The sequence below is a fragment of the Pezoporus occidentalis genome, unplaced genomic scaffold (genome assembly GCF_034315485.1).
Source record: "Pezoporus occidentalis ecotype Australia unplaced genomic scaffold, CSIRO_AGI_Poc_V1 ctg20, whole genome shotgun sequence".
Classification (NCBI taxonomy): Eukaryota; Metazoa; Chordata; class Aves; order Psittaciformes; family Psittacidae; genus Pezoporus; species Pezoporus occidentalis.
In genome coordinates, this window is record NW_026913856.1 from 7,906,214 (window position 1) to 7,928,176 (window position 21,963).

A 21,963-nucleotide genomic window follows, 5' to 3' on the forward strand; every position below is an offset into this window, starting at 1 on the left:
GTCATGAAACTGAGAACCACAGGACAGCAGAGCCACATAACAGCACCTCAGGGAGGTCACAGCCCATTCCAGAGCTGCGTTTGCAAAACCCAGCTTGCAGCCCATTGCCCCACTGCATAGTGACCAACAGTGAGGCAAATCGAGTCTGGCCAGCAGCAGAGACAGAGCTAGAGCAGAGGAGAGGGATGGGGTTTTTCTGAGCACCCCAGAGACTGGGCCTGCTGCTTCTCCTTTTTGAGCCAAGCGCAGTCATGCTGCTGGTGGGAACCTGCAGTGCCATTTGCATAGCAGCAGCACGTCCCCCCATGTGAATGTGGCTGAAGGGGACTGACAGGCTAAAGGCAGATTTCCTGACAGCAACACTTCTTAAGTATTTTACACTTAAAAGGAAAAGCACACACACACCCACAACCACAACGAGATATACTTAGTGTGACCTGTGCTGTACCACACAGCACAGCAGCAACTGCTCTCTGCTGCTAATCACTGCTGCCAAGAGAAGGGATTTACTGCAGCTCCTGGACATCCACCTAGGGCAGGCATTGGGAAGACAAAAGGATGGGGCTCAAGTACCCTCATCGAGGGGGTGATGACATTGGATTTGCCTCTGCACCATCTTTACCGGATGGATGCTCACAGCAGTGGGGTTGAACTAGATGATCCTAAGGTCCTTTCCAACCCTAACTATTCTATGATTCTGTGATGCTGCAGTTATCCCTGATTTCCTAAGCAGCTGTTTAGGGGGATAGAAAAAAGCCTGCCCTTCCTTGCTACCACAGTGACACAGGGGACATGTGCAAAGCAGGACAGCAAAGTGTCATAGCACAAGAGCAGAGACTGGCCAAGAAGAAGCAGATGGCTCAGATATAGATCAGCAGCAGGAGTGTGGCTGCTCAAAGCACCCACGAGGGTCAGTCATTTATCAGGGCACTCACTTTTCTGTTCCTCCTCTGGCACGATCCTGTAGACCTTGTAGGGCTCAGAGATGTCGAGCTGGGACCTGTCTGTCACCTCCTCAAAGTCAGGGCTCTTGTTCAAAGCGCAGCGCAGCCGCGTCTTCCACGTAGCCGGTTCCGCTTTGTCACCTTCTTTGAACTTGCCTTTGAAAACAGCCCAGGCCTAAAACAAAGCAACCACCACCACAGAATAACCCTCCATGCGAGCTCCTAGACTGCAGACACGTGCACACACAGGGACAAGCATCTGGGTGAGGAGCAGCACCACCTGCCCCAGTGATGCTCGCAGGTGCGCAAAGGGCTGCAGCACCCAGGCTTTAGAAAGCAGAAGTCAAGATCATCAAATGTGGCTTCATCTCAAACCTACAGGTCAGGAGATGCTGGGGATTTGAGGAATCACTGTAGAAGTAGTGATAACACTGATAAGACCTCAATTAAAATAAAAATAAACCTAATTTTCCAGCTTCTGGCTAATAAAGGAGAGCTGCTTTCTTTGTAAGATCAGAACATGCTCTTGGTGGGAGAATACATTTTATCATTGAAAGGAGATTGAAAAATTGGGGGGTTTCTACACATATTTACTTTTAATACATATTTCTATATTTTCAAATAGCTGAATTCAATGCCATCCTCATAACTCAGTGCTCCTGAACCAACCACTAACTAGTGGTCACTGCCTTGAAAGTGAACTTGCTCACCAGTACAGATATTTGGAAGTGGGGGCAGAGGAAGGCAATTCCTGACCTTTTTGGTTCAGGATGGAATTTTCCAGTTTTTCCCCAAAAGTGGAAACACCTCCCTCCACCTTCAGTGACATCCAAGACTTCCTTCCCTCCTGCAAAGTCCTTTTTGTAAATCCAGCCTTTTATCAGTAATAGCCTGGTAAGAAGTTTAGAGCAGGTTAAAAGGAGCACATCCAGCTCCTCCTCCTGTCAAACCTAAAAGTGGTACCAACATTTGGCAAAATGCAATAGATACCCCCAAAAGAGCCTGGGAGACCAATTGTGGGGTGAAGCATCTCTTCCAAAGGTTAGAGATGCAAAAGCTATAGACAGCATGGACATCTTGCACCAGCAGCACTATCAGCACTATAGAGGTCAGGAACTGTTGATAAAACACATTAACCATCTGGCCTTACCTTGAAAATAGAAGCATCCACCTCCTGGTTGTAGTCCTGCTTCCCGGCATGTTTCCATGGGATACGGAACATGGTTTTCTCCTCATTCTCCCAGATAAGCCCAGGGTAGAGCTCACTGTCGATCTGCTCAATGAGCCACTGCCGCAGCCGCCGGCCACCGTTGCGGTCGCACATCCTGCATGGAATGAGAGATCCAAGCCCCGTTAGCTCCCCCAGGATTGTCCCAGCACAGCTGGGGTACAAGGGATTGTGTTGTGCTCGTGTCCCATGTCTGCACAATAAAACATCCCCCTGCTTCTTTCATAATGAAGGAAAAAAATCAAGGCAATTTACTCTTGAGTTATTACATCTTCCTCCCGCTCTATAATCAAAGCTCTGCTCACAAAAACAGGGTGATGGTGCTCTCCTGCAGCAACAAAAGGAGTAAGTTACATAGGAAGCAGATGGAAAGGGTCTAAAGCACCCGTTTCTGCTGTCAACTGAGCAAGTGACTCTGGGCAGGTCATCCCAGGGCAGCCACCCATTAGCATCTACAGGAGACAGGGATGGGGCCACACTACCGACCCTCTCCAACAGAGGATGGATGCCAAGATGTGGGATGAAGTCACACCCCTATTACTGGGGACCTCTGGTCATTTTGAGCCAAAATCACTGAGTAACTTAATGGAGGAGCCATGGGAAAGCTTCTCCTGCCCAACTGAAGGCAAAGCACCAGGGATCAGCCTTCCTGGCATCCTCCATCACCACTATGGTAAGACCTATACAGACTTTGGGAGCTGGTGGCCTGGCAGGAGGGCTCAGCAGCCCCAGGACCAGCTTCGAGGCTCAAAGCCCTGCTCCAAGTTTTACAGGACTGCCTTTCCCCAGTTTCCTTTTCTTTACTGCCCCACAGGAAGGTTTTGGGGGTGAAAACAAGGACATTTCCAGTACAGCCCGTACTGGTGGTCCCTGCTTTGCTCACACCAGCTCAGTGCCACCAACTTCTGTCCCTTCCCCATTGCCCTACTGCCATCAACAGCACACCCTGTTTTTGGGGATGGTGAGAGCTAATACCATCAGCCAACAATGCTGGATCCCAGATGCCCCTCCAAAGCTGGATACCCCCGAGCACATGTCACAGATGGGAGCAGACAACCTCTGTGCATGCTCTGGATTTATACCAAGACGAAGAGCCTCAGAAACACCAGTTGAAATGAGACTCTCTTCTAGACCTGCAAGCTTTCTAAACAGCTTGCTCCCATCATCACTGGCAGAAGCTAGAGCTCCATTCCCCTCCATGGAAGGTTGCCCAAGCCCTCCAGGCTGGCCCCAGTGACACAAATCAGCACACACAACACAGGCAAAGAGCCCTCCCTGCAGCATGCAGGACACCAGCCCCACACCAGGACAATCAGACAGAATATAGGGCTGGCAAAGGCAGCACTGCACCATCAGGCCCATGGGGATGGGTTCATCCCAACTAGTTTGCGTTGGAAGGGACCTTAAAGCTCATCCAGTTCCAACCCCTGCCACAGGCAGGGACCCCTTCCACTAGAGCAGCTTGCTCCAAGCCCCTGTGTCCAACCTGGCCTTGAACACTGCCAGGGATGGGGCAGCCACAGCTTCTCTGGGCACCCTGTGCCAGCGCCTCAGCACCCTCACAGGGAACAGCTTCTGCCTAAGAGCTCATCTCAGTCTCCCCTCTGGCAGGTTCAAGCCATTCCCCTTGGCCTGTCCCTACAGGCCCTTGTCCCAAGCCCCTCTCCAGGTTTCCTGCAGCCCCTTCAGGCACTGGAGCTGCTCTAAGGTCTCCCCTTCAGGAGCCTTCTCTTCTCCAGCTGCCCCAGCCCAGCTCTCTCAGCCTGGCTCCAGAGCAGAGCTGCTCCAGCCCTCACAGCATCCCCACAGCCTCCTATGGCTCCGCATCCCTCCCGTGGCCCCGCACCCGGTACCCGGCACCCCCATCCTCACCCTCTCCACGCCGCCGCACCAACGCCTCGCCCGCCTCTACCGCCCTTTATAGGCCACCGGAGGGGGGCGTGCCCACCACACCCACACCGCCAGCAGCCCAGCCAATAGCCAGCCTTACACCCCTCTCTCCCCGCTCCCACCCCACCCAATGGGGAGGTGCCTCCGCCTTCCGCTGTCCAATGGGAAGCCGCCGCCTGGGCATGCGCGGCTGGCTCCGCGTTCTCCGAACCGCGAGCCCTTCCGAGAAATCAGCTGCTTGGAGGGGGCGTGGTCTAGGGGGGGGGGCGTGGCACGGAGAGGCGGGGTTTGGGATGGGGCGTGGTCAGCGAAGGGGCGGGGCCTCCACGTGGGTGTCGGGGGTCCGTCGTGTCCTGCCTGTCCCCCGCTGAGCGCACGGTGCCCGGGGTCGGGCCGGCCACAGGCACAGACCGGGCTCCGCAGGCTCCCATTGATCCCTGCCCATTCCCAGACCAGTTCCACACCAGTCTCCCCAGTCCCAGACTGGTCCTTCCCCAGTCTCCCATCGATCCATCCCCAGTGCTAGACCAGTTTCCCCAGTCCCAGAGTTCCCAACCAGTCCATCCCAGCCCCAACTGGTTCATCCCCAGTCCGAGATCGTTCCATCCCCAGTCCAAGTTCAGTCCATCCCCAGTCACAGACCAGTCTCCCAGTGCCCCATCAATCCATCCCCAGTCCCCAACTGGTTCATCTGCAGTCCTAGACCTGTCTCCCCAGTCCTAGATCAGACTATCCCCAATCCCAGACCAGTCTCCCCAGTCCCTGGTTGATTTACCCCCAGTCTCAGAGCAGTTTCCCCAGGCCCTGATCAGTCCATATCCCAGAAATTCACAGTTCCCTCCTGGATCAGCCCCAGCTCCTGGACCAGCTCCGGGTCCAGATCAATCCCTCCCTCACTGCTCCAGCTGGGATCAGAGCCCTGGCAGAGCACGGCAGCCCCAGGCCATCCCCATCATAACTAGCTGGGGCTGCTGGATGTGATGGAGAATAAAGGATCCTCTGCAGCCTGACCTCAGAGGGGTTTTTTTTCGGGATTACCAGATTACACACACATTTCTTGGAAGAAAACCATAATTACTCCCATGTGGGTAATAGAGAGAAATGGGAAATGTATGGAGCTGCGCAGCTGCTACGATAAAAATAATGATCTAAGGTACACAACCTTTACTGTCATTCCTAACAAATAACATCTGTAATAACCCTTGTTTTTAAACACTCAACTGATCCTAATCAGATCCCCCACACCCCCATAAGATTTGAGGGGAGCCAAAAACTTCTCTTGCAATCAGACATGGTTGGGAGGGTTATTTTGGGTTTTTTTTTACTGAGAAACAAGTTCAGCTTTGCAGAGGGAGCTGCATCTCTGCCCCTCATGGCACCAGTTCTATGCGGGACAGAGACCCCCCCCCCAGTTAAAAATGGTTTATTTTGTAGAAGTCGTGAGAAATTTAGGATATTTCCAAGGGGAATTGTATAATCCAGCTTCTCCATTGACTAAACGGGACCCTGCTGCCAGCGGGGTGATTCCATCGCCTTTGCCTTCGTTCTGGCTTCACAGCTTCATGGGCAGCCTGGAAAGGCAAAATGTCACCTCTGTGGGGTAAGGGGAGTCCCAGTGGGAGGAGAATAAAACAACAACCCCCTTAAAACGGGGGTTTTGGCCGCTCCTGGTGCCGGCCGGCTGGAATGGAGCAGGATGGCAAAGGGAAAAGTGAAACACGCCCTGGGGCAAGCGGCAGAGCCGGGAATTTCTTGTAAACCACTTCCCTGTGTGTGAGCAGCACCATGGGAAGCTCATTTACACTTGAACACAGCGGTTTCCCCTGCAGCAGAGGCACTTGGCAAAGAGAAATCATTGGGGTTTACCTCCTTCGGGGCTTGCCTTCCAGTGCCGAAAGCCCTAAAGCCAACACAGGTGGCACTGATGTAGGCCACAGTGTAAAAATACACATATTTGCCTGGGACACCCTCAAAACTCAGGGGGAAATTGGGTTTAGGAGATGCTGTTTGGGCAATAGGTGCTGCTGTGATGAGGGCACGGGTGATGCTGCATCTTACGGGGAGCATCCCTTGTGATTCCCCAAATCAGGGCATTTTCCCAGGGGTAACAGCTGCTTTGGGGCTGCAGTTCCTCTGGGAATGTTTGAGCCCTGGATGGCCAGTGGTGGGATGGGAAGGGTGAGGTGACAGAACAGCAGCGCTGCATGGAGGTTATCACACCTACTGCAAATCTAACCCCTGCTTATCACAGATCTCCAATGACTTCCTATTTACACCAGAAACCAACTTTCTTCTCTTTTCCTCTTTTTTTTTTCTTCTCCTATGTGCAAGTTCTATTTTTTCTGTTTCCTAAAATGATAACAGAGGCATTAAATCCAATATTGACCCAGTTTGCTCAACTTCCCTTCTGTCCACTCCACCAACAGCATTTATCCATTTATGGTCCTTGATCGCATTAATTGCTTTGCTTTCCCATGTGTGCTGCAGGCACAATCCACTGTGTTCTTCCATGCAGAACTGCAGCCAAAGGGACCCTTTCTCAACCTAAAAAGACAGGGAACAGCATCCACAGCCCTTTTTTTCCTGGAATCCTATGTTATGGCTAAACACTGAGTCCTTAAAACGTTTAATTTTGCTGGTGGTTCTCATCAAGAAAATAGGAAACAGGACATAGCAGCATGGCCATGTCAGTCCATCTCCCCATTCCCACCAAAAGCACCACAAATCAAAGCCAATTATCCTTATGGATTTAATCACTCTCCCCTTTATTAGGAGCTTGTCCCCTGGCACTCTCATACTTAAGTACCCAGAAATTGAGGGAATTTCTGGAAATACTTTGCATGCTTTTTTTTTTTTTTCCTCAGAATAGATATTTTTGAGAAGCCAAGCAAGGTATTTATAGCAAAAGGCAAAGAAGAGTTAAGGGTTTAAATATAGAAGGGCTGCATCTATGGATTAGGACCTTCCTTGCAGGGTGGATATGAAGACCTTGGCAAAGGAAGCCCACACTTTGGAAAATGATGGGTTTGGGATGAAAAAGGGACAAAGTCATCATCTTCCAATATTAAACAGGCAGTTAGATAGGGACAACGTTAAATTGGGCTGAGGGTCAACTGAGTCCAACGGAGCAACCGGCTTCTTTTGCAACCAGGGACATTCAGATTGGGCAGCAGGGGAAGCCCAAACCTACTCTGGCTGCAGGGATGGAGGCGGTGGGGACTGGAGGCCTCCAGCACAGCTGGATTTCCCCCTTCACTGGGTAAAGAAAGATGCCAGATGGACATGTGCCAAGGATAGGCTGGACCAGGAGGGACATCAGCAGCACAAAGAGCCTCCAGCCCCTTATCCCCATCCCCTGGATGACAACCAGGGTTCAGCAGCACTTCCACATCCCAGCACTCATCCCTCCCAGGGCTGCATCAGCTTCCAGCTCCTCTGAAAAGCAGGGTACAAGGTGACCACCTATTCTATGACGCTATTACATCTCCCCATCTCATCCCACCCTGGTTTCCAAGGTATGCATTGGCATCCCTGTTCGCAGCCAAAGGAGCCCTGGGTACCATGCTGCTGGAGATGGGGTTTGCTGCTGCTCTGGGTGATGGGAAAGGGGAAACAGATCAGATCAAGACACTGCCATTAATTTACTGCCTTGCCATGGGGAACACACAGAGCTGGCAGCCAATGGGATGGTCTGTGAGTCCTGACCCCCCTTGCTCCAACCCTCGAACCACAGCTGAGGTTGGTGCTGGCTGCTTTCTGCCCTAGACATGAACCCCCAGAGGCACTTGGCAAAGGGAAGACCTGGTTTTCCAAGCCCCGGGGCCAATGTCTGCCTCTGAGCAGCCAGAAGCTTATCTGTTCATCCATCTGCTTCTGCTGGTGCCACCTGCATGGTAGGGGAGCGGGTAGGTGGGAGCTGGAGAGTGGAGCCAGGAGCAATCCCTGCTCCCCAGCTGCTGCTCCTTCTGCCTCTCCTCCTGCTGGGCCAGCAAGCTCTGCAGCTCCTCCTGGTCCTTAAATGGGTTCCTGCCATAGTCACGGTGGATCCAAGCACGATACTGCCAGGAAAAAAGGCAAGAGAGGTTGTTAGAGCCATTGGGGGATGAGACACCCCCAGGCTGAGAGATGGGGCTTGCAACAGCAATGCCCACAGCATCCCTGTGAGGCCGGGGCATCCCCAGCCACAACCAGCAAGCAGAAAGGCCCCAGTTTCTTAGGAGCTCACACACCACAACCACATCGTATGAGAGATGCAACAGTTCCCCCCTCAATGAGTGCTTCCCGCATCCCCAGCCCGGCACAGGCAGACCCGGGAAGCTGGCAGCATCCTCACGCCAGCTGCAGCTTTATTTACTTTACATTGCCAAGAAGCTGCTGCTGTTCCCTTGTGTGCCTGAATTCCTGTAAGGAAAGCTTACAGAAACAGCCTCCAGAAGCTGGACTCGCTGCTACAAGCTGCACGGCCAAGTCAGCTCCTGCATGTAGAGGCAGGTTTGTTTGCAAAGCACCTTGTTCCCTGCATTGGTTGAGGGGTGCCTCCTTTCCTCCCTTTATCCCTGCATCCAGCTGTAAAGGCTGCAGGAGCATTTCAGTGCCTGGGGATGAGCTGGCGGCAGGATGAGGTCCAGAGGTGGGTGGGAAGTGAGAGATGGTCCATGGAAATGCTTCCTGCTTCCAAGGAGAATCCAATGGGCTCAGACTGCATCACATGGGAGCATGGGCAGGAAGGGGCAGCTCTGCTGGACCCCACCAAGGCTTTGCCATCTTCCTAAGGAGCTGGGAACCAGTTGCTCCAGTGAGCAGGAGTTACTGGGATGAGTGGTAGGAATATATCCAGAAAAGCCCTTAAGGATGGAGGACATGGAGTCGGGAATGTGAAACCTGTGGATGCAAAGGGTCAAGAGAGGGAGCCAGGGTAGCACTGGGACAGGCACAGGGGAACCAGAGGGAGGGGGCAAGCAGCACCCCCAGGGTGAGAGGTCCCTGCAGTGGTTCCAGCTTCCCGGGGTGCCATGGCAGCACCCCATGGCCAGGAGCCATGGAGCTCATGGCAAAGGTGAAGGATGCAGGAAAATGGGATGGCTGGTTCAGCCCCATCCTGCCAGCACTGCTGCAGGCACAGGGATCGTGAGCTGAGACTGACCCTGGTGGCATCCCCACCTCCTGCAGCCAGGGGAAGTCAGCTCAGACAGAGGGGATTTCCACCAGGAATGTCGGGATTTCCTAAATCCACTCCCTCGGATAGCGGGATTCACCACTGCTGCTACACACTTGCCTCCTGCAAGCAGACAGACCCCTTGTTTGGGGCGGACCCCGAGAGCCAGACCTGATCTCTTTGGGAAGTGAGTCCCAAAGGATTTGGGACAGGATTTGAAACATTCCTCCTGTGGAAACCATCCAGAGGGATGAAGCTCCATGGGCAGACCAGCCTGGCCACCAAAGCTCAGCACCCACCAGGACTCAGCACACATCATGTGTCCAGTGGGAGCTGGCTCTCACCATCCAGCAAAAGGAGGGAAGGATCCATTAGGAGAATGGGGAAAACACCCTGCTGCTGCTGCCAGGCATTCCCCTTTAAAGTGAGAGCAAGAACTGGTTACAGCCCATTTCCTCCAGTGCTGACCACTTACCTGCTGCCCTCCTCTTCTCTCTGGAGCCAGGAGCATCCATCCCATGTGGGACAGCACCAGGGTGGGAAGGCAGCCTGGCCATGGTGTGCCAGCACCACAGGGGACAGGCCTGTCAACCAAATGCCCATCTGCACCCTCTCTCACATTCATGCTGTCTTCTCTGTGCTCACTTACTTCCTTTTCTGACCTTACCCATCATGGTGCTGCTGCTCTTGGTCTCTTCCTTCCTTCTTTATCCATTCTGATAAGCACCATTTGCCAGCTTGAAACCACAACTGCATGCTCCATGCACACTTTCCGGCCAGTCCCAGAGAGCATCTTCCCCATTTCTACTTCCCAGGGTAACATTTGAGGTCCCTGCTCCACATCAAGGAACCTGAGACACTGAGGGATGCTTGTCCAGAGCCTTCTCAACCTGTTCCTCACGGGTTTTAACCACAAGAAATGAGGCTTTTCCTCCTGAGCAGCCTGCCTAGCCCTTATCCATGGCTGCTCCCATGAACTGTGTTTCCAAATTGATGCCTGATGGGATGGCAGCTGGGCTAAATGGGGAAATCCAGCCTCTTCTCTACCCTCATCAAGATCTGAAGCTCTGGTCATGATACCCTTGCTCTTGCATCCTACCTACACACAGAAAACAATCTCAAAGCCACAGGAACAAGGTGCAACCTTCCACAGCCAACACAAGCAAGCCAAATGCTGCTTGGCATGAAGAAAGGGGCAGGACCCATATGGTATCAGGTCCTATGGGCTGATACCATGAATACCTACAGCATCCACCACCCCATGGGACCCTCGGCTCATCTTCCTCTTGCAAAGGGAGAGGATGCAGGGATGAGCTGGGAGCAGTTGGAGCATCCATCCTGGCTCTTCTCCTTCTCCAAATGCAGCTGAGGGTGAGCAGCACTCCCTGCTCCAGCATCCAGCAGCAGCCCCCTTCCAGGGCCTTCGCAGCTTCCCTCCCACTGCTGGGACCACAGGGAATTCACGGTGTTCCAAGGAAAAGGCAGCTCTTCCTAAACCCCATCTGAGTGCCTCGACCCCTGGCTCTGCCTTTGGTGTCCTCAGGGAAACGCTTGCAAAGCTCCAGGCAAAACCTCGAGGAGATGAAAAAGCAGCATCCAAGGGAAAGGAAGGGGAATGTGGTGCCTGCTGAGCCCAGCCTGGCCTTTGGGGAGCAAGAGACAGCAAACCCCACACCGCAGCCTATGCTGGGACACAGCCAGAGCGTGGGAAGGGCTGGGGACCGGATGGGGGAAGCCCCATAGGGAATCTCCAGCGCTGTGGGTGTTTTGTAATCCCTTGGACCACTCTCTGCCCTCCTCCATGGGTGTTTTTGCAAGGCAGCAATAACGGGTCATGGCTGTGTCCCGCACGTGACAGTGCCAAGGGAATGGGTGACATTTGTGACCATGTCACATGCTGTCCCTGCTTATAGCCTGGGGGACAGAAACCCCCTTGACCCACTCAGAGTGGTCAGAGGGACTATGGGGACACTGCGTGATGCTCATGGCTGCTGTGGATGGGGCGGGCTTTGACTTCAGTGATGGGATCAAGTCTAGGGTTGATGTGGGCTGTGAGATGTCAGGCTGTGGGTTAATCTGTCCTTGCAGAAGTCCATCAGATGCAGTTTTGGACCCTGGTCCTCCGCAGAGCCTGAGGGTGGATGGAGAAGCAGGATCCAGTGTGGGAGATCTGCTTTTGAGTGCCTTTCCCTTTGCTTTCAATGGCTTTCTGGGTCAACAGTGTATCCCTGAGCCCTGCAATTAGTGCTGTTGTGATTAAACATGCCACTGTCACCCCCAGCTGCCAGTATCAGGCTCAGCCCAGCTACATCATCCCTCCCTCACACTGGATGGGGATGCACTCAACCAGGGCTCTTGCTCTCCTAAACCCTGCTGCTCCTCATCATTTGGTTGAGCAAAGATGACTTCTCCATCAACACTTGTCACTTGTCTGCCTCTAAAAGCACTGGATTTGGTATATGGGAAGCCCAAGCACACCAAACACATCCCAAAGCTGTTCACAAGAGCATCCCTCCCTTCCTTTCCCCCTTTTCCACCTCTCACTGTGCTGCATTCCAGGCAACCAGCCCAGCACCCTTGCCGTGGTTCCCAGGGGCATGCTGCTCACCCATCCCTCCTGCTGCATCCTAACTGAGCCCTCAAGAAAAGCACTGGGGGTTAAAGAGCTTTTCTAAGTGCATTCACACAATGTCAAGGCACTCCCTTATTTTTAAGGGTTTTTTTGTTGTTTTTGTATGCAAAACCCCAAAATCCCCAGGTAATAAATAGCACACACAAAGGCCAGCTCAGGCAAACAGCTGGCCCTGCATAGAGCTGCATGCAAAAGAGCCATCCCTGCTTGCAAACCTTGCAGACACGAGTATAAGGGGACATTGCAGACACACACATAAGGGGACATGGATGCGGGATGTACCTCCTGCAGCAAGGTCTCCTCGTACTCCTGCAGCTGCTGCTGGAAGCCGAAGTTGGGGCTCACAAAGGACCTCACGGCCCTGGTAGCGGCCAGGCAGCGCTCCCAGCCCAGCTCGGTCACCGTCATGAGATAAGCCACCAGGACAGTGGTGCTGCGGGATACCCCGGCCAGGCTGGCACGGAGAGAGGGAGCAGTGTCAGGGAGAGGTGTTCCCATCATAACGATTAACACACGTCATTTGGGATGCATAGGGATGCACACAACATAGGGTTGCATCTCCCTATGGACGCCCCTCCTCAGTGGGGTGCTAGCAGGGCTATGGTGGGGGTAAGGAGCTGCATGGACATACAGTGCTGCTGGAGGCTGTGAGTAGATGGATTCCCCCATCCCGCCTCTTTGGATGCTCTGGTTTTCTGTGCATGGAGCATACATCGCTCCCTACAACTACCTGAAAGGAGGTTGCAGTGAGGAGGGGTTGATCTCTTCTCCCAGATGAGTGATAGGACAAGAGGAAACGGGCTCAAGCTGTGCCAGGGGAGGTTTAGATTGGATATTAACTCTCTTATCTAACAACTCTCCAATCTAATCTGAGTCGAATCTAAGCCAAACTTTTCTACCAACTCATCTTGTTGCTGCTATCCAAGTACCATAGTGGAGATGGCATTCTCACTGTGAAAGTAAGCATGGCTTGCTGTCTCCTTGTTAAATATAGGCTGTAGCTGTGAAAGGCAGCTGACATAGGAATAATCTCTTCACAGAGAGGGTGATCAGGCACTGGAACAGGCATCCTAGGGCACTGGTGGTGTCACCATACTGGAAGTGTTCACATACATGTACATGAGGGCCTCAGTGCCATGGGTTAGTGGTGGCCTTGGCAGTGCTGGCGTAAAGGTTGGACTTGATGACCTTAAAGGTCTTGTCTCACCCGGCTGATTCCATGATTCTGTGATCCCCATGGATCTCAGCAGCAGAAACCTTCCCCTATCACCCTCCCACTGTTCCTTCTCATCTTCCTCCCCACCACAGGTGACACTTGATGCTGAGGACCCTTTCTGGGACCCCATTCCCACCTCCCAGAGGACCAATGCCAAGGGAATGCGATGGGGTTCCGGCAGCTCTCACCAATGGACGAGGCAGGCTCCCCCACCAAGCCGGCATTCATGGATGAACCGGATGCACTCCCTAAAATGCTGCAGCCTGCAAGGAGAGAGACAGGAGGTGAGGATGGGAGGCTCCAAACCACCCCAGCCGCAGCCGTCGCATGTCCCCCACAACAGGGCTATGGGATGGGAGCAGGGATCCTCCCTCTGCCAAGCAAAGGCAAAGAGGATAATGGTCATCTGCAAGGAAGGAAGTGACCTGAGAGGCTTTCCGGGGTATTTCCTGCCTCCTGAGGGCTCGGGAACAGCAGGATGCTGTCAGCCAAGGCAGGGCAGGGAGACAGCCTCCAGGGGATGCCGTCACCTTATGCCCAAGGGACATGCACATTCCCATGTTAGAGGCTGCCCTGAGCCATTGGCTCACCCCCAATTCCCAAATGATGCCAAAAACACCCAGTTCCCTCCAAGGTGAAGATGCTGGTAGGGAAGAAGGCAGGAAAAGTTGGCTCCCAGGGTTCACTGCCTGCAGATCCCAGAATAGTGCAACTCGTTTTTCCTTCTCACCCAAAGAGCACATCCAGCCCCTTCCCACCCATTACAGGGATGTAGGATTTAGGGCTGCCAGCCACAGACAGCTGCCTACATCCCTCAAAGCACAACCAGCACCCCAGCAAGGCAGAAGCAGCACATTAACCCAAACCAGAGAGTTTCACAGCAAAACAGGGCAGGGAGCCAGGGCTTTCTGCTGCAAAACCCTATGGTGCTCCTCTGCTTCTGACCTGGATGCTTGGCCCTATGGGCAGCACCCATCTCTTTGAAGGTATGGAGACATAGAGAACAGGATAAACAACTCCACATGTGTTGATGAGACAGAGATGGGTGCTTGTGGGAGGGTTATGCAGGGTCTGGTGAGATGCATCCCTCCTGCTCATCACTGGATGGGATGCTGGACACTGCTGCCAACCCTTCCCAAAGGCAGCGAGCACCTCCAAGAGCCCACACAGAGTCAGGTACTCATCTCCTCAGTGTGTGTTTGCCATAACCTGCTCACCCTCGCAGCTGCACTGAGCCCTGTGCCAGTTTTGAGGCAGAAAACCTGATTCTGAGTAACTCGGGCAGCAGTGACTGTCTGGCCCCCATAGCCCCAGCTTTATGGGGAGGAGAACAGGGTCCTTTTGGTGCCTGGCTGGGAGTGCAGGAGCAATCAGCGCTCTGCCACAGCTCTGGACTTCCTCTGGCTCCGCATGATGGGGTGGGTGTCCTCCTGCACAGCCTTCCTGATTTCTCAGAAGCCAAAGCATGAGCTAGTACAGAGCCCAGGGCTCATTCCCAATGGGGCTCAGAGACAAGGCAGAACCCTCCTAAACCTCCTCCATCCCTGCTAGCCCATCAAAGGGTAAGCTCTTCCCCCTGTTCTACACCTTCAGAAACCAACCAAGGACATATTCAGTAACAGGAGGGGGCTCTGCTGGGATGGAAGTCTCCAAAGCTGTGGTCATAATTACAAATATGGAGCTTTTCAGACCTGGATGTTGTCAGTCTATTGCTAATCATGGCCTCCTCAACCACTACAGCAAATGCAGCATCACCATCTGGGTGCCTTTCCCTGCCTAAAGCTTATCCCAGAGCATTTCAGCTTATCCTGACCTGCAGAACATTCCCCAGGGCCTCTGCATGTGGTGCCTACACAGATCCAGGCTCTCCAGATCCCAGTCCTGCATCCTTGGCTTGGACCAGCAGGGATGCACAGTGCTTGCACGGATGTGATGCTCTCACCTCCAGCTCCCTCTGCCACCCTCCAGCCCACTCCATGCAAGCAGCATCACTCTCCCACCCCATCCTGGAGGGAGGTGAGCACTTCATCCACCCCATTCACCCTCACCCACCCCACAGGGGCTTTTCCCCCTCCAGGCATGGAAAAGCTCTCTCCATGCTTTTCCAGCCTCAAAGCATGGAATTGGGGCATGAAGCCAGCAGTGCTGAGAGCCGCAGAGATCCGGAGTCACAAGCATCTCCTCTGCAGGACACAAAGTTCACCAGGATTGTGAAATTCAAGGCATAAACTGGCAAGCAGAAAATAGTTCCTTGAATAAGTCTTCCTTCCGGCAGCCACACTTTTTTTTCCCTTCTCCCTTTTTTTCTCTTTCCCTTTTGGTAGATGTGCCTCAAATGCAATGAAATGGGGGAAAAAAATAACACCTAAAAAAACCCCATTTCTTGCTGAGGCAGGGTTTTCTTGTAAAGCTTCTCTTTCTGCTCAGCGGGAGCATGAGCAAGCAGAATCCCATCCCGGCACAAGGCTGCTCACAAGGATGTTGGAAAACCGGTATTTCCACAATGGGGCTCTGTCCAGTCACTTTGCATTAAGATTTGATGCTTTTTAGTTATTGAAGAGGAAAAAAAAATGCCCATTTTCTGGTTGAAGTGCGTGGTTTATGGATGCTAAAGCAGCATCACAGTGCTGCAACCCCCGGTGCCATCACACCCCAGCACCACATCCCATGAAAGCCTGGGGCTTCCTTGCAGCACTTCCCACCAGCTTCATTCTCAGAACATTAGGAGTATCTGTGCTTTGCAGCGTGGGTGAAAAGGATGGTTTAAACAAATATTTTACTTCTCTTTCCAAGGAAATTGTATGGAAGAACACCACAAATCACTGTCTTTCTAATGCTCCAATTCTTAACCTGCCCAGTAGAAAAAAATCCCAGATTTCATGGAAAATTGAATGCAAACACACACAGAAACACATTTTAAGCCCTACAAATGCTATTTAACCTGAGAATGCTTCTGTCAAGCTCTGCAACAATACAAAGCTTTTACAGCACAAATTGAACCTTCATCCTGCAGAATCTGAGCTTTTATTGATCAAAAAAGGTCAATACTGAGGAAAAAGGACGGCAAATGACTTACAGGTTTTGACTGGAAGAATCTGAGGCCGAGATACAGAGATAGGTCATGTCCTGCAATATAAAAATGGTTGAAGTAATAGGATAAGTAATAAAATACTTGCAAGAAACACAAAAAAGCCTTAATTTCTCTCTTTTTCCTCGCCCCATATGACCCTTAGGTGAGGAGGAAGCCACAGTGAGGTGTTGGATACCACCACCCTGCTCCCTATGGACAGAGAGAAACACGACAGGTCACATCCAACCCACCCCAGGGTCTTACCCCCCATTTCATCCCATAGGAGAATCCAGGCCATGTGAAACTGCTACAGGAGCCCCTCAAATCTGAGCCACCCCTCTCCTGGGGCCCCAACCAGCAAGCCCCATGAGGAAGATGTGTATGAACACGCACTGACGAAGCCCCTCTCATCAATGAGTTATTTCCTGCCAGCCCTTTCTAATACACAATAAATCATCCTGCCGCATGTTGGCGTAGGTCAGATTACTTTCCTTTCCTTAAAACATCGCTTCCTCGAGCCTCCCTGTTCCGAGCTAAAATTAGATCCTTTTCATCTGAGGTTCTTTTTTTTTCCTCTTTTTGTGTTTTTTATTCCCTTTTCTCAGCGAAATAGATGGAAATCCTGACAGACAGAGCCAAAACAGCCGAGCACAGGGATTGCCCCATCTCCAGTGGCATCATAGATTGGTTTGGGTTGCAAAGGAGCTTAAGATCATCCAGTTCCAACCCCCTGCCATGGGCGTAGCTATGGAGAGGTCCCCCTCAGGCTGGCCAACTCCATGGGATACCCTCGAGCCCAGGGTAAATTGGGAGGCTGGAAAACCAGGATTATATAAGGAGGGAAGGGGCAGCACGGGATGGGCAAGGGGATATCTCAGTGCTGGAAAGACCCATGCTGTAAGCACAAGCACGGGCAGGCATTCCCATGCATCACATATCCGTCCTATCCACCCTCCCTAGCCCAGTCCCATGCTCATTCCTGCCACCCTGCAGCCTCTCATGGGATGGGGACAAGGTGGCACTTGCCAGCTCCTCATGGGATGCCAGCAGGCTGCTCCCTGCCTGGAAAAACACTTGGAAAGGCCAGGATAAGGGGAGAAATAGAGCCAGTGGGCTCCCCATCCATGCCCCATCCAACTGCGGCTCCTCAGCACACAGGGGATGGTGGATGCAGGCAGGAGCTTGGCAGGTAGAAGGGGACCATGTGTCAGGCAAGGGCATGAGGACCAACAAGCAAACAGTAGCAGGTTTTGTGGGATGATGGATCCCCAAAACGTGGGAATCCACCAATCCTGGGTGTGGATTCCCAAAACCTGGAAATTCATCAATCCTGGCCATGGATCCCCAAAACCTGGGAATCCATCAATCCTGACCATGGATCCTCAAAACCTGGAAATCCTCCAATTCTGGCCGTGGATCCCCAAAACCTGGAAATCCATCAGCTCTGTCTGTAGATTCCCAAAACCTGGAAATCCACCAATCCTGGATGTAGATTCCCAAAACCTGGAAATCCATCAATCCTGGACATGGGTTCCCAAAACCATGCCTGGTACTAACCAAACCTCCCCGCAGCAAGAAGAGCGACCACATAGTCCAAGCCACTGCACCAACCGGTACAGCAGCCAAACCGATCCCACTCTTCCCTGTGCCCCGATCCCTTAACAACTGCCGGGCTCCCAGTGGCTTCCCCTTCCCCGTGGTGCCCCCATCCTGCCTTGGGGAGCAGGGCCACTCGTGGGAACAGTGCTGGGGTTTGTGGTTGCGGAGCCGGGGCAGTGATTGACACATTGCTCAACCCACCATGCCTTTCCGGTTCCCCTTTCCTCCCGCCTTGCTCCGTGTTGTAAGTCACCGTGTGGTTTGTTACCCATCTGGCCGTGCCCTGAGCACCGCCAGCACCAGCTGCTGCCCCTTCCCCAGCCTCGAGCCGTTTCTCTGCACCCATTTCATGCAGCCTCCTTCCTCCTCTCTGTGCCCCACTGCACCTTACCCAATGCCTTAGGGAGGAAAGGGCTCAAGCTGATGTTTTGATGGAGCTACCTATCCATTGTGGTCCCAAAGGCTGAGGGGGATCTGCAGTCCCCTTCAACCCCTGCAACGTCTGAGGATGATGGATCCCCGCAGTCACTTTTACCCTCTGCAGCATCCCAGGATCATAAAACCATAGAACAGTTTGGGTTGGAAAGGACCTTAAGATCATCCAGTTCCAACCCCCTTGCCATGGGCAGGGACACCTCACACTAAACCATGGCACCCAAGGCTCTGTCCAGCCTTGAACACTGCCAGGGATGGAGCATTCACAACTCCCCTGGGCAACCCATTCCAGTGCCTCACCACCCTCACAGTAAAGAACTTCCTCCTTATATCCAATCTAAACTTCCCCTGTTCAAGTTTTAACCCATTTCCCCTTGTCCTGTCACTACAGTCCCTAGTGAAGAGTCCCTCCCCAGCATCCCTATAGGTCCCCTTCAGATACTGGAAGGCTGCTAGGAGGTCTCCACGCAGCCTTCCCTTCTCCAGGCTGAACAGCCCCAACTTTCTCAGCCTATCTTCATACGGGAGGTGCTCCCGTCCCCTGATCATCCTCATGGCCTCCTCTGGACTTGTTCCAACAGTTCCATGTCCTTTTGATGTTGAGGACACCAGAACTGCACACAATGCTCCAGGTCAGGTCTCACAAGAGCAGAGTAGAGGGGCAGGATCACCTCCTTCGACCTGCTGGTCACGCTCCTTTTGATGCAGCCCTGGATACAGTTGGCTTTCTGGGCTGCAAGCACACACTGAAGCCGGCTCATGTTCAGTTTCTCATCAACCAACACCCCCAAGTCCTTCTGCTGCTCTGAATCACATCTCTGCCTAACCTGTAGCTGTACCAGTCCCCTTCATCCTCTGCAGCATCCCAGGATGATGGATCCCAACAGACCATTCATCCCCTGCAGCACCCCAGGATGATGGATCCCAACAGACCATTCATCCTCTGCAGCACCCCAGGATGATGGATGCCAACAGTCCCCTTCACCCTCTGCAGCACCCCAGGATGATGGATCCCAACAGTCCCCTTCACCCTCTGCAGCACCCCAGGATGATGGATCCCAACAGCCCCCTTTACCCTCTGCAGCACCCCAGGATGATGGATCCCAACAGACCCATTCACCCTCTGCAGCACCCCAGGATGATGGATCCCAACAGACCCATTCATCCTCTGCAGCATCCTTTGCACCTCCGGCACCAACGCTCCCGCCTCAGTGTCCCCACCCGTATCCCGAGGGCTCTGCAGAGCTCCGGGCTCAGCGAGGTTTGAGTGGGGACACAAGGACCGGGATCCTTGTCCGGGTGTGCGGCTGGGCTGCTCCGGCCCCGCTGTGCCCCCCCGCTCCTCCCCGTCGGGGCCATTGACGGCCCCGGTGCCGCCATCCGCGGGCCGCCGCCGCCCTCTCGCGGTGCTCCCGGCCCCTCCAGCCCTGCGGCCCCTAAAACCCAAAGAGAGAGGGGCAGTGCCCCCCAAAACAACCGGGTCCCCACCCCAAAACCCAAGGCTGAGCCCCTTTGGGTGCAATTCAGCATCAGTGGAAATCAGCACAAGTCAGTGCAAATCAGTGCAAACCACTGCAAGTGACTGCAAGTCCAGCACTGCTTCTCTGCCCCATGCCAGGAGAACACTGTGTGTGTCCCAATTACACCCTCCCAGTCCCTAACGCCTCTGGAATGGCCCCACAGGCCCCCCAGCCGGAGCACTGACCTCCAGCACTGGCTTGGCACTATTGTGGATGGAGAGGATGTGTGTCACCCCGTTCCTCCGCAGGCTCTCATGGTCCTCAGAGTCTGGAAGTGGGAGAAGCACATGAGTTACCTGGGAGATCTGACGGCCCAAGCACCCACCAGCACCCCACATCCATCATCACAAGCCCCTTTGTCCCCCATTCCCACTGCTTTTCACTCTGCAGGGGAAGGAGACCAGGCATCACGATGCACCTCCTTAAAAGCAAAATTCCCCTTGGATGAACTGGATATTCAGCAGACTCCCCCCAAAACCAGATATTATGCTCTTGGAAAAGGCTGTTGTGTCCTCACTGTTGGAGAAAACACAAGCTTCCTGCTCCCTGCAGGGCCCAGCAAGAAAGCCAGGCGTTGTCCCACAGTAAATATTGTCTCAGCAAACACAGGGGAGGTTTCCAATGATGCCGGGGTTTCCCAGTACTCCAGCACTCCCTATGGATATCCATTTCCTGAGCTAGACTGGCACAGGGCCACTTGTGATTGGGATGGGGCTATCTGGGGGATTAGGATCTCTGGATAATGCTGAGGTCCTCAACAGGGAGCAGGCAGAGGGAGCACAGAGGGATTCCTCCAGCCTCATGGATCTCACAGCAACACAGAGGTAGGAACACAGGGAAACACAGGGAAAAGCACTCACCACGGATGTTCCCAAGATAAAGTCCTTTGACAACCTGGGAGGTGACAGAAAGGAGAGAGATTTAAGGCAGTGCCAGGCACAGATTGCATCAGACATGGTGGGAGCATCGAACTGCATGTGTGGTACCAGCAGGACCAGAGCACCTGGCACCAACCCCCCCAGGCAATGATAAACCAAGCACCTAATTAATGAACCACCTTCATTAATGAACAGCAAAGCTGATGCCCACTGAAACCACCATTCCAAACCCCTTTAGGAGCACAGAGCTCAGGAAAACTCAGCACATCAATGGAAGGGGCTCGCACAGGGTCCTGTTTTCCCATCAGAAAAGGGCTGAATCAAACAGCTCAGCCCATCCCAGCTCCTCCTTCAAGGTGGGGGTCCAGCAGGGACCCCCCCTCTCCATCTCCTGCAGGCAAACCAGCCCCGCTGCAGCTGGGATTTATTTATCTATTCTATAGCAACCACCTCTTGCAAACAGTTTCAAAGGTTGCCTCTGTCAGCGACGGATAAATAGGCAAAGGCACAGGCTATTTATAACACCTCTCTGGGCAGGATGCTGCAGTAAGTGCCATCAAGTATGTGGAGCTGGGCAATGACTCACTGCTGCAGCGTTATGGAGGAGAAAAAAGGGGCAGCTCAGAGTATTTTTGGGCTGTAAGAGCCCACCAGAGCCATTTACCGAGGCATAGAAAGGAAGAGCTGACCTGTTTGCACCCATCTGGCAGAAGACCCTTGGTTTGAGAGGCTGTAGGAATGGCACTGGGTCACATCCAGCCCCCCTCTAATTAAGCTGAACACCAGCCCATCCATGGGGTGCAAACAGCAAATGCCTGTCACCCAGCATGGCACAAGCTGTTGCCAATAGAAGGGGGACACTGAACCCTTTAGCTCATCAAATCAAAGCAGCACAAACATGTCTGCACCAACCCATCCCCTGGCAAAGGCAGCCTGGGCTCCCCAAGTGGGGTCGGTGGCACCAGGGGGGCTGTAAAAGCCACTCTGTAGGTGAGGCTGCATGCACAGGGCATGAAATGCCGGTGTTAAACCACACCAGAGCCATGCAGAGAGAGTTTGCCCTGATCTGGTCTCGCTGTTGTTGTCTCAGGGTCTAATTTTAAACTGAATAACGCACATACCGAACGGTTATTTAAGGACAGCAGCAGAAATCAATCCCCTCTGTCAGCCCTGGAGCTCAGCTGAGGAGCAAGCAGCAGCAAAACATCGCATTCCCCTTTGCTGTGTGTAGCTGCTGGGCACAAACGTGTCCCAGGGGTGGCAGGGGGAGGAAATTCCCCTGCAGGGACCCCATCAGCCCGGGGGATGCTAACGCCACTGCCTTACCACCCAAGGGACAAGCGTATAAAGCTGTACCGGTCCCCTTCATCCTCTGCAGCATCCCAGGATGATGGAT

General features: G+C 53.3%; 2 protein-coding genes across 2 annotated transcripts in view; both read right to left on the minus strand.

Annotated features, from left to right (window-relative positions):
• The window catches only part of IRF8 (interferon regulatory factor 8), a 209,455-nt gene that overhangs the window by 4,077 nt on the left and 183,415 nt on the right, over window positions 1-21,963 (minus strand). Inside the window, exons 2-3 of the mRNA XM_062618370.1 lie at window positions 2,095-2,269; window positions 936-1,119 (exon numbers count right to left, since the gene is read on the minus strand). Coding sequence (XP_062474354.1) covers window positions 936-1,119; window positions 2,095-2,268 — 358 coding nt within the window. The 5' untranslated portion in view covers window position 2,269. The remainder of the gene's footprint in view (window positions 1-935; window positions 1,120-2,094; window positions 2,270-21,963) is intronic.
• On the minus strand, window positions 7,668-20,046 carry LOC134163495 (dual specificity protein phosphatase 22-A-like). Its single transcript, XM_062618362.1, is given in 6 exon segments — window positions 7,668-8,120; window positions 12,132-12,303; window positions 13,254-13,328; window positions 16,142-16,191; window positions 19,875-19,980; window positions 19,982-20,046. Coding segments are annotated over 6 exon segments (663 nt in total). The 5' UTR covers window positions 20,035-20,046; the 3' UTR covers window positions 7,668-7,913.